Consider the following 14,478-nt stretch of genomic DNA (forward strand, 5'->3'; position numbering starts at 1 on the left):
CTGGATTTTGACACGGATGAAGTCAAACTTTTTCAACAAAACACATGTTTCAATCAGATAATCAAGAATATTGAGTGTTATCATGTGGTTCCCATGATGCACTGTTTCTTTCTCTTTTTGCTCTGTATGCCCACTCTGCATTTAATCATTAGTGATCGATCTCTGCTCCCCTCCACAGCATGTCTTTTTCCTGGTTCTCTCCCTCAGCCCCAACCGTCCCAGCAGAAGACTGCCCCTCCCTGAGCCTGGTTCTGCTGGAGGTTTCTTCCTGTTAAAAGGGATTTTCCTTCCCACTGTAGCCAAGTGCTTGCTCACAGGGGATCGTTTTGACCGTTGGGGTTTTACATATTATTGTGTGGCCTTGCCTTACAATATAAAGCGCCTTGGGGCAACTGTTTGTTGTGATTTGGCGCTATATAAAAAATAGATTGATTGATTGGTTTATTACGTTTTTCTGCATGACTTAAACAAAAAACAAGAATCATGTGGAGAAGCCAACCTTTTTGTAAATGAGTGAGTCAATATCTAATCAACTGAGCATTTCAAAATCAAAATTCAAGCAGTTTCAGGAAACCTTTATATTTCACATCATTAAAAGTAATGATTAAACAGTACTACATGCACATTTAACATTCCATCCATTTCACTGGTAGGCTGTAGTCGCAATATTTCCGAAGCATTTGAACACCATTACGTTTTATTATTCAACTCCGCCCACAAGGCATCCCACCAGACATTTATTACAACGACAATAAGTTTATAACATTATTATGCACACCATTATGCATTCATGTTATACAGTCTATGTACACAACCCACAATGTGCACAGAATGAAACGTGAAATTAATTATGCATCACATAATAGAGCATTGTAAAGAAAAAAAACCTTTATCTCAACTCTGCCTCTGTAACAAGCAGACATTTGTATATTTATTCAATGTGTACCGAAAATCACATTAGAGTTAAGTGTACGGCCATAGACTGAGTAGTTTGTAACCAGACGCTGAAATGACTGAACAATAAAGAAAGTAGGGGCTTGCTCACACTAAATATGGGTCGTGTGGCTTCACAGCCTAACGAAGCTTTCAGCGGCGGTCTTCGTGTCGAATGAAGCCTCTCTGCCCACACTCTCTCTTTAACCTATGACCTCCTGAGTGTTGCTGCCAGTCCTCCGCCATATTGACTGTTGTCTTGAATGGAGGAGAGAGCGAGCGAGAACATTTTGAGGTCGAGAAGATACGAAAGTGCGCTCTTAAAATTAAGTGGAAACTGGTGCAAACTTGGTCAAGGCGTATACTGACGCCGCTATAATGGCAAGGAAGAAACGCAAGCAGCAGGGGGTCGTCCAGAAGGAGCTTGTTCCCGGACAGCAGCCCACGGCGAAGAGCTCCGCGGCTCCGGGCGACGCGGCTGGCGGCGGAGATGCTGCGCTGGATCGGCGGCTGCCGCCACCAGGGCGACCCAGTAGCTACTAGCAGCGAGCTAGCCTTCGAGCTAACCTCCTCCATTGTGCTCTTTGGATATATCCTGCAAAGGTGAAGTTATTGCGCGCTTGCCCGTTCAGAGGTTTTACTGTTAATGCAACCGCTGCAAATGCAGGCGTGTACTTTGCAGTTTAAAGAATAATAAATAGGCTTTGGTCTGCGAACAGAACGGCGCCTGCAGACGCTTGTTCTAGGGCAGTGTGCAACCTCACAACCCCACTGCTCCACCGGACAGGTGACTTTTTCCCGGGACAGGTAGCTGTGTTGTTGCTCCATATCGAGGATTTAAATTAGCACTCTTCATCCACCCACTAACATTTTTAGCTTCACGTTAAGCTAGCTGTGTAGCTAGCGTGCTGCAAGCGTGCTCGTTGGCCGTGCACAACATCCACTCAGCGCAGTTACTGCGAGCTAAGCGTCTAGCTGGAAGAGATAACGGCTTTATATGGAAGCAGCGATTTAGCGCTCAGGAGGATCGTTATGTTTTTTGACCCCAGTTACTCCTGCACTTGCCTCTTATCACGTTCTGCGGTCCAACTAATGTCAAAAGTGCAATACTTGTGAATCGGCTAATAATGTGTGTGTATTCCTAAACATATGGCGAAAGTGTCATTTATTCTGTATCAACTTACAGAAGCCCTTTAAGTGTCATGCAAAGGGTTGGCTTCAAGTTTAGACATTCTCAGTTTTTACAGTGATGTTTGAAATCACAATATTTTGACACTGGATTTTATTACAAGTTATAGCTTGATTGATTTAACTTATTTTGTAAAATTCAATGGCCACGGAGCTCTGCGGCTGCGGTCAACATCTGCATCAAAAACAGCGATGTGAGTCTCTGGACCTGTTGCCAGATTTAGCGCAGCTCCGCACAGCAGACAGGAGGGCAGTGTGAGTGGCCCGCTGCTGCGTTTACCGAGCCGCAGACTCAGTAAGCGCATCGGAGGCAGTGAGAGCAATCGCGGTGATGCCGACCGGTGCCACGACTGGCCCCTGATAAGGACGCAGAACACAATGCGCTGGGAAAAAAAGCATGCAAAATTGCACTAAAAACAATCTGTGAAACTGCAAGGCCGCAAGGTGAACCGCGTATAGCGAGGGACCACTGTACACAAATAAATAAAAGTAAATAGCCTGATCTCGTAATTACAGGATCTTTTCTCATAATTACGAAATCAGCGGTTTTGATTTATTGTGTGTGTATCCAGTGAATGTATCTGCCGCGTTAGACTTGTAAATGCGTGCAGCAATGTATGTGTGGAACTTGTCTGTGTGCCTCCACCAGGGGGCACAAGCACCAATGACATCACCATTGCTGTCGTTTAAGCCTGGCTGGTTCCTTGGAAGAGATCAAAACACATTTGGCAAATACTTTTTCCTACAATATGGCCCCGTAAATGTCCAAAACAAATGTCAGGCTGGAAAAGACGAGACAATTTTCCAAGTCAACGATTGCAACAGTGTGTCTTTATGCTGACACACGCATAAAAAACACACTGCTTTGTTTCCGCCCCTGGACCATCCACCAATCACAGACGGGACTCGCACTAATTTGCATGCAGTATCTATAAATGAACGGCTATCAGAGCCAAAATCTCTTTGTTTCATTAAATGCAGATTGCATTTAATTTGCAAATACTTTGCTACAAAATAAGGCCCCATAGCCTTATGTCATTTAAGTATTGTTGATGATTTAGTTTATTTTGTAAAAGCACATTCTGCAACCACACAAAAGGCCAGCCATAGGGGTTATCCTGGAGTGACGTAACTCCCGTAAGGATAACCATAGTAGTTATCTTTACTGAACTGTGTAAGGTGGTCCACAGCCTTTCTAAATTTTGTCTGTTAAATGGTGCATTCTGAAGAGGTTTTACTTTTTAGTAGTTTGTATGTTTAATTGGTCAGTGAAATCATGTTATCACTGTAATTGTGAGCGGAGAAAAAAGTTGCCTTTTTGCAGAATGGTATTTATCATGAAAGTGCTGTAGAAATAGTTTTTCAAAATAGTTCCTCAGTCTTTTGAAAAAATAATTTCAAGTTATAGACTCAAGTCTGCTTCATTTTATTGATTTCTTATTAAATTTCTTTTCATGACTTTTTATTCACTAGTACTCTTCATATACAACTAAACTGTACTTGAACATATTGCAGCATTTACGATCTTCAAATTGCAAAATGTGTTTGAAGATTATAAATCATTGGTCATCTTGTTTTTCATTGTTCTTTAATTCCTGTTTTTTTTTTAAATGAGAAGCAGCTTTTTTCTGCTGTCCACATTTTGCTGATTAAAACCGTGATCTGATCTGAACTGTGAGTTTTGTGATCCGTGACACCCCTATTATTTGTTTCTTGTGACACCCCTCGGGCATAAAATGACAGATTTGTTCAGCCCTTATTACAGTACTTTTTTCTTTTCTTTTTTAGTATTGTGGTGCAAATCTTTTGCAGTCAGAGACTGCCAAGTCTGGCACTGAGACACATCACCTAAAGCAACATTTCATCCCAATTATGCAGTGGTGTTCTGCCAGGTTTCTGCTGTAGATCGCTTAAGTTCTTGGTTGTTCTGGTGTTTTCTGTTCCACTAGTGAAATCCAAGCTGAATTGGATTCTTCTTGTGATTAACTGTGTTGATGCAGAGCATTAAACATTTTTGCCTGTCAGACTTGTGATGCTTCTGCTGTATTTTGGGGGGTAATTTTCTTTCTACACTGACTGTTTTTGCATGAAGCCCTGAATGCAACAGATTTCATCTTGCTGTTTTGTCAGCCATCATCAATAGATACGAAAGACCTAGTTGCCCTGACAGCCACACATACTCGCACTATAATATTAGCTCACAGATAAGGTTGTTAGCTGTGGATCAAGAGAGGTGATAAGGACAGAGTTTTTGTCATCTGCTGTACTTGTTTGTTTGTTCTGGGTTTTTCAGCACACCAGACAGTGCATAGTGGATTCTTTCTTTTAAAAAACAAATTTTCCAATTTTGTCATGCTTAATATTTTTACAATAGCTATTTAAGGTGGGGTTTTTGTTACACTGCCCTACGTTATTGTACAACCCCAAATCAGAAAAGGTTGGGATGCTACACCATTTACACCTCATAATGTTGCCATTGTTTTTCACAACACTTGAGATGATTTGACATTGAGGAAACCAGGCGATAAAGAATTTCAGCTGTTTTTGTCGCATTCTTCCTGCAAACATGTCTTATGTGTGCAGCAGTATGGGGTGGTTGTTGCATTTTCCTCATTTTAAAATTCCCTACACTTACCCATGTCTTTGTAGTGTGAACACAATCTGGTTTTGCATCATCTTTGTGTGGATGTCCCTGAACAAAGAAGGCAGCGTATGTTGCTCTAAATTCACCTTAGGCTTCCACCCTTGCCCTTTTATGCACTGAAATTCCTCAAGATTTGTTCAGTTGTTTAATTCAGTGATGAAAGTTTTCCAAAAATTCACAGAAATTTGTTTTTTACTTATGTGGTGAACGTTTCTGCGTTAGTTTTGATAGCAAACGTCAGAATCCATTAATGTTCCACACCCAAACAGTTAGTGGTGGTAATGCATCGTGTTGGTTTGCAAACCACCAGTAAGCTCAAAAGAAGAAGAAATGTTATTTTTGTTTTCCTGGGGCGTGTCGGATTCACTGATCACTATACGAGTATATTACTGGATTGCTCATTGGCCAATATTTTTTAAGCAAACCGGCTGCCATATTACCACTCCGATGTTCTGCTCCTGAACTCTTTTCTATTGATCTTTAATGAGGCGCACGCAACTTTATTCTTTGTATTTTTGTTAAAAAAAATACCTTCATGTGCAGCTATAACCTGCGCAAATCGCAAGACAAAAGGCTGTGGATGAACATTTCAACTGTGAGTATAACTGAAATGGGAAGTAATGAACAATAATTTGAAGAGTTCTCGCCCTTATTGCAGCATATAGGCAAAGATAATAATAATAAGTGGCTTATTAACATGTGTAGCCACATGTTATGTTTTGTGTTGGATAAACTATTTTAAAACATTTATTAGATCTACTTGTGCATACTTTTGGAGCTTTAGGCGAATTGAGTATTTGTCCCTGTGAGATATGAGTAACTGAGAATAGAAGGGAAGAAAGTGTCAAAGTAATAAAAGAAAAAATAAATAGCTAATCATGACAGGCATAGATTAGGAGGGATCAATCATACATTATCCGAAGAACAAAACTAAGTAAATGAGAGAATTAGTTCAATTATTACTTGAAATTGTTGACGTTCTAATAAGCTGTCTGTGTGCGGTCCGCATAAGTTGGGAGTGGCAAGATGGCCACCACTTTGTGTCAGTGGATTGTATGGCGCGTGTGGGCCAATGAGCTATCCAGTATTGTATACAGATAAGTGGTCGGATTTAGTCTGTGGTCTGTATTTGTAAAATTGTGAAACATTCTGATGAGACGTCAAAGTGGATATTAAGTCTCACGTTTTCACGTCTTGAGCTGAGACTGAAGGATAATGTTACACGGCGCCGCTCATCCACACAGCAGTGAATGAGAGATGTTGTTAGCATTACAATTTCTATTTTATTTTGTAATGAAACTCCTGGATAAGCATCAGCACCAGTGGGCCTCAGGGCCTATATTTGACTTACTTCTGCTCATCCTACAAGTCACAACACTCACATTGTGTAACTTCTGCACAACCTTTTTTTCTCCCCAAGCAACCATGTTTTGACTGAGGACATAGTTTTCCGAGAGGTTACTCCAGCCAACTGCCTCATTTCCAGACGCCTGTTGACCAAAACAAGCCGAGCTCCACGTTGGATGGAGCGGTACCTTCCAAAGCACATGGCCAGCTTGGCATACATCATAGAGGACTCTATTGTGGACCCTCAGGCTAGTACTATGACTACAGTAACGTGGAACATCACCCATGCTCGCCTCATGGTACTACAAAGCTCAGTTCCTTTGACACAAAAGGTAAAAAGGGGTTGTGTCTTAATCTTTCTGTGGGTTTCTGTGCTTCAGTCTGTTGAGGAACGGTGCGAGTACCGTGTTAATGCTGAGAATGGCAGCTGGACGGAGATCAGAAGAGAAGCTTGGATCTCCTCCAACATCTATGGGCTCTCTCGGGCTATTCAGGTCAGTAAGGTGGAGCGCCATAATGCCTCGTAGCCCAGGCGGCAGAGTGTGGGGCATCTGAAGGGCGAGACTAAGCCACCCACAGCTCGTGTTTTAATTAGTAACTGCTGTGTGAAAATGACAGCTGAGCTTGAAGCCCTGTCAGGGTTTGAATTGCTGATTGATATGTGGCATGGAATTGAAATATTCCTCTGCTTATGTCAAATCCTGAGAACACGTAACAATAAATAACTTGTTGACAACGTCATTGAAGGTATCCTGCCCAGCTGACTTTGTTTTTGTCTCCATGTTTCAGGAATTTGGCCTTGCAAGGTTCAAGACCAGTGTTGCAAAGACCATGAAGGGTTTTGAATTTGTGCTAGCAAAAATGCAAGGTAAAGTGTTGTTCCACTCAACTGATGGATATTTCAGATTTAATTAATAACCATGAGAGTGGAGGGCTACACTCTGGTTCAATAACAAAACTGAGACATCCTTTAATCTTGTTTTATTTAATCTACAGGTGCAAAATATGGACCTTTTATGACATCTGACTATTTTTAATTAGAGATGTAATGCTTTATAAGGTACACCTGTATGGATTTTTTTAATCATTGTTTATAAATGATATAATTATGGAACACCACCTAGATATTACCAGTTTATGTGAAACCTGGCTGAAACCTACCATTGTCCACCCCTTAAATGAAGCCTGCCCACCTGCGTATACATTTAGTTATGTCCCTCACGATACAATGCAAGGTGAAGTTGTTGCTTTTATTCATGAATCTGGGTTTGGCTTACTGGCTCCTGGGGGTCTAAAATATAACTCATTTGTGTATTTGATTCTGCTCTGCTCAGGATGCCACATATAATAGCCAAAGCAAGAGGAATAAAATTCAAACATGCTACCTTGTCACTGTATATAGGCCCCCGGGCTCATATTGTGAATTGCTCGATGAATTTGGTGAGTTTATCTCTAATTTGGCAACCATGCAGATAACATTCTGATTCTTGGTGACTTCAAGATCCATGTACAAATCTGTACAACCCTGTACAAATCATACATTATAGATGCATTATTAAATGGTAAATGGACTGCATTTATATAGCGCTTTTCCATCTGCATCAGACGCTCAAAGCACTTTACACATCAATGTTCACATTCACCCTGGTGTCAGGCTACTGCCGTGCAAGGTGCCCACTACACACCAGGAGCATCTAGGGAATTAGGGACCTTGCCCAAGGGCCCTTATAATTTTTCTCATCAGGCTGGGATTTGAACTGAGGATCCTCTGGTCTCAAGCCCAATGCTTTAACCACTACGCCATCACCTCCCCCAGGGCTCAACTCACATTAGTAGAAAGACAGTGGATTTGGTCCTGGCTCACATTGCTGTCTCAAATGTTGACATTGTCTCTTGCATCGCTGGTTTCAGATTATTAAGTTTACAGTTGCCTTGTCCACTGGGACAAGATGGTTATTTATCATCACGGCGATGCATTAACTCCTCAACTACAAATGAACTTGGAGCTAGACTGCCTGATATCTTAGCGTCACTTTTGGAACATGTTCATTCAGTAGATAGTCTTGTGGACAGCTTAACCTTAGTGATCACAAACACACTGGACATAATCGCTCCACTTACACTACCCCCCCCCCCCCCCCCAAAAAAAAAACCTGCTGTCGTTGGTTCAGTGATCATCTACGTGGCCCTCATGCATAAATCTTGAGGTCTTGAGCAAAAATGCTGTAGCTCAAACTAGGAAATATTCCACCTTGCGTGGTGCGATGCTATTCTAGACTATAAGCACACACTATTGGCTGGAAAACAGGCCTACTACTCTTATTTGATCAACAAAAACGAGTATAATTCAAAGTTCCTGTTTGATACAGTGGCAACGCTGATTCAAGGACAACCACCTGTAAGTTGCTCTCCATTTGCTACTCAAGATCTCTTAGCTTACTTCGAAAAGAAAATGGATGACATTAGGTCTATTATATCCCAGCATGCCTTATTCCTGCCACTGCACCCTGTTACTGATGTGGGTGCCATTGCTGACAACTCACCTAGATTTACTGGATTTGATATTATCGCACTGGGTGCACTGACGAAACCTGTGATTTCTCCTAAATGCACAACCTGTCTCATTGACCCTGTACCAACCAAACTGTTTAAGAACCTGTGGATCAGGTCAGTCTGGAGCCCTGGGGTGCAGGGCCAGGATCGGTCATTGGTGTGGTCAGTGCCTTGGACAGAGCCTGTTGCATCACTGACTGAAAGTCCTGGCCTGTAGCCTGCCAGTGCTGGACATGGACATCTTTGTATTAGAGACCCAAGATGGAATCTGCTGTATTTTCAATTAAGGACTCTGTTTTTGTTGCTCTTGTTTTTTTTTTTTTTGTTTGTTTGTTTTTTGTAAAGAACCTTTTGTAAAATCTATAAAAACCTTGTGGCTGTTAGGATGGACTAAGCAGTGGGTCTGCTTGAGGTTTCTTCTTCATTATCACCAGATGGAGTTTTTCCTTGTTATCGGCCCTTCAGAGTGGCCGTTGTTTTGGGGGGTGTTTTGTCAGGAAAATTATAATTTCACTACATTGATTACATTCAATGCAGCGGGTCTGTAATCAACTTTTCTGCAGCACGGCTTTGCTTTGAACGTTGAACCAATCGAAGCAATGGTTCGCAGATTGAAGCAGCGCTTCGATCTATTGCTTAGTTTATTCTTTCTTTCTTTCACTTAATTTCCCCCCACTAAAACCCTAAAGAGCATACGTCTGTGAGTATTATTTACCTTTTTTATGTTAAACCGACCTGTTATGGTCTTCTGAAACAGTTGACAGATGTATTTTATAACTTAAAAACGGGAGCGATGCTAACGCGTTAGCATGTCTATGGCATTTTCAATGTTAAAAGTTAGCATTAAGCAGTTGCAGCTGTCATCACGTTCGGGTGCATTTGTTTTCAAATTGTAATATTTTTTAAATTTATTTTTGTTTATATATTAATAATTTAATGATTATTATATACAATATATACTTATTATATACAATTTTAGAGAAAGAGACAAAAAGAACCTGAATAGAAACACAACAGAAAATATAAAACCAACAATGAACATACATAAATAAATACATACAGAAATAAGTGTTTCCTGTGAACACCTAGTGACTCTTACACCTCCACTTCGTCCCTGTTTTATTTTAAGTTTAATGACAATTTGTTTCGGTCAAACCATATTTTTAATGTGTTAATTTATTCAGTGATTTCCTCCAGAATTATCTGCCAAACTAGAAAACTGCTGCATCCTAGTAAGAGCAGAATACTACTGGAATGAATTTGAATAAGGAAAGTTTTTTTTTTTTTTTCTCTCTCTCTCTCACTAAATGGATGCTGCACTCACTGCTGTTTATTGTCTGGAATAGTCCGATTGTATTTCACAGCTTCTAGAATTGAAACAGTTTTGTGCGGGTGGTGTTGGGGGGTAATTTTGGGTTTCAGATTTTTTTGTTTTTCACTACTTTCATTCCTGAATATGTCAATCGTGAGTCACTTTTGTGCAGATTAAAGTCACTAACTGGGACTCCTGTCTTGTTGGGAGAAAGAAATGAGAATCGTCAGCTCCAAACGCTGCGCGGCTCTCTGCCGAGTCAAGTTAGAACGATAGAGTCCAGTCGGAATTAATAACTTCAAAGCGAAACACTGTTTTATTTTTATTTATGTCCAGAGATCAAGTTTACAGTGACCAATTTCATATTTATTTACTTTAAGACTCAATGAAATACATGGAAATCCTATAAAGCCTACTTTTAGTACAAAATTCGCGAGGTATCGATAAGCAGAATCGATAATGGCATCAATATCGATAAAATCTTACCAATACCCATCCCTAGTCACCACTAATATCAACCCACTGGTTCTCTGGACAATGTGAGAGTGACGCGTGGTGCTTTTTGTGTTGTTGCAGTCTGTGAGGCCACAGCAAATTTCACTTCCTGCTCTAAATGCACTCCATTCCTCATTATATGAGGATTTGACAGAGTGTGGTCAAAAAACCAACGCAAAAACAAAGCAGCAATTCAGAGAAATAAAATATTTTATGATTTGTTTCACTGTGGTTACAATCTGAAGCAGTTGTTAGCACGGCCACACAAGCTTCTTCCTGCTGTGTGGATGTGGTGAGGCGATATAATTTGGTCCGTACTCTGTTTTGGCACACAGCAATTGACGAGCTCTCTGTGGATAAATAAATCAACATTAAACAGAATAAAGGTGTTTTTTTTTTTTTTTTTTTTTTTACTTACATTTTTTAAGATGTAGGTGTATTTTTTGTCTTTTAAACTAAAATATAATTGTATATGTGTGTAATTCACACAACATGTCTTATTGTTTTTTCACCTCTGGCCTCCATTCAGATGAATGTATTGCCTTTGAAAGAATTTGGGCATCTCTGGGTCTGGGGGATTTAAAAGAAGGCATCTGTAGGATCTGGCTTCCCGCAAAAAGACTTTAGCTTTTTTGTTGTTGTTGTTAGTGCATCCTTTTCCTGCAGCACTCTCCCTGAAGAGAAGATATTCATTATATAATTTTGGATTATGAGTATTGCATTGTGTATGTTTGTCGAGGAAATGTTTTTTGGGGGGGGTTCCCCATTTATTGCAGTGTTGCACAATAAATTTTTTTTTATATATATATATATACCTGCCTTGCCAAAACATCAGAGTTACACAGTGGCCCTGTGCATTTAAAAAAAATGTATAAATGCTTTTGTGTGTCTAATGCATTCGTTATTGAGAACATCGTCTTCATATGTTTGTAGGTGAAACGCCATCAAGAACATTAGCAGAAGCAGCTACAGAGCGAGCAAGGCAGACGGCCCTAGCAGCTAAGAAGAAAGCCAAAGTCCTTACCACACATGCCCCAAAGACGCAATATGTCTGAATCACTGCTTGTTTCCTACTGACATTTCTTTATACCATTTATTGATGTGATTTAATATCTGGGTAAAAAAAAAAAGGTGATTGTGGTCAAAGCTAGACACCTCTGTGAGGGCGCATCTGATAGTGGCGGGTGGGACCGCATAATGCCTGAACTGGATTCAGTGGCCTCTTGCAGCATCTTGTTCCTGTTTTACTAAAGTTTTTTACTGGACCTTTGATACAAAATCATGTTTACCGCAGTAACAGACGGAGCTCTGCGTGCCAAAATGATAACGCTTTGCCAATCTCGATACGGTTGTTCAGACCTTTGTTTGATTTATAGCCATTAATGATTTATGCTATTTACTGTTCTGTTTGACACTTCTCAACGGCACTTTGTGAACATGTAGAAAATTAGCAGTCAGATTTCTGTAACTTTGTTGGGATTTTGTGAAGATTATTAAATGTGTACATTATTTGGAAGTGTATGCAATGGCCAGTCTGAAAATGTATGATCTCTTCCACCCACCCACCCCCACAGCATTCACCGTGGAGGCCATCTGAGATTTTTGTATGGGGTAGCTTCCCCCCCACCACCAACATCTGTGCTTCTAGATGACCCCAGACCACATGTTCATTACAAAGGAATCCAATGCTGCTAATCAGAAAAATGTATCTGGGCAGTCACTCGAAAATCCAGTATGGCCACCCATGTGACAATTCCCACATTTTTGTAATTAACACCACTGGATTCCTTTAAAAATGTCTATTAAACCACTGGAAACAAGACCCTGGTTCATCTAGAAGTAAAAAATATTCAAAAATTCTCTTTCAAATCATTATTCCAAATCTGAGGTGGTCACCATGGTGGCTTCCTGTATAATAGGCTGTGTGTGCACTTTCCAAAAAATAATTTACTAAACTCCACAAAAAAATTCCACCAAAGGCTAGTACTGCTTCACTGCTAAATGTACTTCAGCTGTAGTTTTTGTGTCAAACGCTCATCTTTCTCACCCAATCAGAGTGGTCATGATTACATTTGTTCTTAGTTTCAAGTTCGCAGTCTGATTTATGGGGAAAAAAAAAAAAAAGATTGGCAGTGCTCAGTTTGTATAGTAATTCCAAACTGTCTGCAATGTATTGAGGTCAGACCTGGATGTCCATGTCGTCACCTAACTTGAAATATTTGGGTTTTTTTTAAGTTCAGGTTATTTCTGATTTGTCAAGTTGTACTAATTAGATCAATGAAATAATTATCATGTTAATAAATAAGCATCTTTGTAAACTATGTTGCATCTCATTTCTCCTGTGCTCTATTGCTGCCTTGCATGCGAGTGTAGCATGTAAAAACAGTTGGAACACTGCATAAATATAGAAAATATTTATTCTTTTTTCTTAAAAAAAAAAAAAGTGTACACCAGTACAAAAATGCTACATATTACTGGGTGGGGATACAGATGAATGCATATATTAAATGCAATCGGGCTTCTTGCATATAAATTTAAGATGCTTGTCAGATATTAAATAGAGTGACAAACGTATAGTACTCGTAACAGAAATTGCATTGTGATTACAAGTAAACGTTACCTGCCCGCTGGTGTTTCATGAATAACTGACATTTAATATAAGTACAACCCCTGGCAAAAGTTACGGAATCACTGGCCTCAAAGGATGTTCATTCAGTTGTTTTAATTTTGTAGAAAAAAAAGCAGATCACAGACATGACACAAAACTAAAGTCATTTCAAATGGCAACTTTCTGGCTTTAAGAAACACTATAAGAAATCAAGAAAAAAGATTGTGGCAGGTCAGTAACGCTTACTTTTTTAGACCAAGCAGAGGAAAAAATATGGAATCACTCAATTCTGAGGAAAAACTTATGGAATCATCCTGTAAATTTTCATCCCCCAAATTAACACCTGCATCAAATCAGATCTGCTCATTGACATTGACCATATGCCATGACATTGACCCTATGTGTCTTTTTGCAAGGAATGTTTTGCAGTTTTTGCTCTATGCAGAAAATCTTGAAAAATGATTTCATCATCCCCAACATCTTTCAATTGTCCAAAATATCAACATAACTTGTGCATTTATTGATGATGTAATGACAGCCATCTCCCCACTGCCTTTACCTGACATGCAGCCCATTATCATCAATGACTGTGGAAATTTACATGTTCTCTTCAGGCAGTCATCTTTATAAATCTCATTGGAAAGGCACCAAACAAAAGTTCCAGCATCATCACCTTGCCCAATGCAGATTCGAGATTCATCACTGAATATCACTTTCATCCAGTCATCCACAGTCCACAATTGCTTTTCCTTAGCCCATTGTAACATTGTTTTTTTTCTGTTTAGGTGTTAATGATGGCTTTCGTTAGCTTTTCTGTATGTAAATCCCATTTCCTTTAGGCGGTTTCTTACAGTTCGGTCACAGACGTTGACTCCAGTTTCCTCCCATTCGTTCCTCATTTGTTTTGTTGTACATTTTTCGATTTTTGAGACATATTGCTTTAGGTTTTCTGTCTTGATGCTTTGATGTCTTCCTTGGTCTACCAGTATGTTTGCCTTTACAACCTTCCCATGTTGTTTGTATTTGGTCCAGAGTTTAGACACAGCTGACTGTGAACAACCAACATCTTTTGCAACATTGCGTGATGATGTACTCTCTTTTAAGAGTTTGATAATCCTCTCCTTTGTTTCAATTGACATCTCCTCGAGTTGGAGCCATGACTCATGTCAGTCCACTTGGTGCAACAGCTCTCCAAGGTGTGATCACTCCTTTTTAGATGCAGACTAACGAGCAGATCTGATATGATGCAGGTGTTAGTTTTGGGGATGAAAATTTACAGGGTGATTCCATAATTTTTTCCTCAGAATTGAGTGATTCCATATTTTTTTCCTCTGCTTGGTCTAAAAAAGTAACCGTTACTGACTGCCACTATCTTTTTTTTCTTGATTTCTTATAGTG

General features: G+C 39.9%; 2 protein-coding genes across 2 annotated transcripts in view; both read left to right on the plus strand.

Annotated features, from left to right (window-relative positions):
* prelid1a (PRELI domain containing 1a) overlaps positions 1-12,790 on the plus strand; it is a 45,063-nt gene extending 32,273 nt beyond the window's left edge. The window contains exon 7 of the mRNA XM_034181394.1: positions 11,726-12,790. The gene's annotated coding sequence lies outside the window, so the exon portion shown is untranslated. The remainder of the gene's footprint in view (positions 1-11,725) is intronic.
* LOC117519668 (PRELI domain-containing protein 1, mitochondrial-like) lies at positions 1,312-12,790 on the plus strand. The gene is made up of 5 exons (XM_034180937.1): positions 1,312-1,465; positions 6,176-6,411; positions 6,493-6,606; positions 6,902-6,980; positions 11,406-12,790. The coding sequence occupies exons 1-5, from the start codon at positions 1,312-1,314 to the stop codon at positions 11,525-11,527; spliced, it is 705 nt and encodes a 234-aa protein (XP_034036828.1). The 3' UTR covers positions 11,528-12,790.
* Positions 12,791-14,478: the final 1,688 nt, after the last annotated feature.

The sequence above is a fragment of the Thalassophryne amazonica genome, chromosome 11, assembly GCF_902500255.1.
Source record: "Thalassophryne amazonica chromosome 11, fThaAma1.1, whole genome shotgun sequence".
Classification (NCBI taxonomy): Eukaryota; Metazoa; Chordata; class Actinopteri; order Batrachoidiformes; family Batrachoididae; genus Thalassophryne; species Thalassophryne amazonica.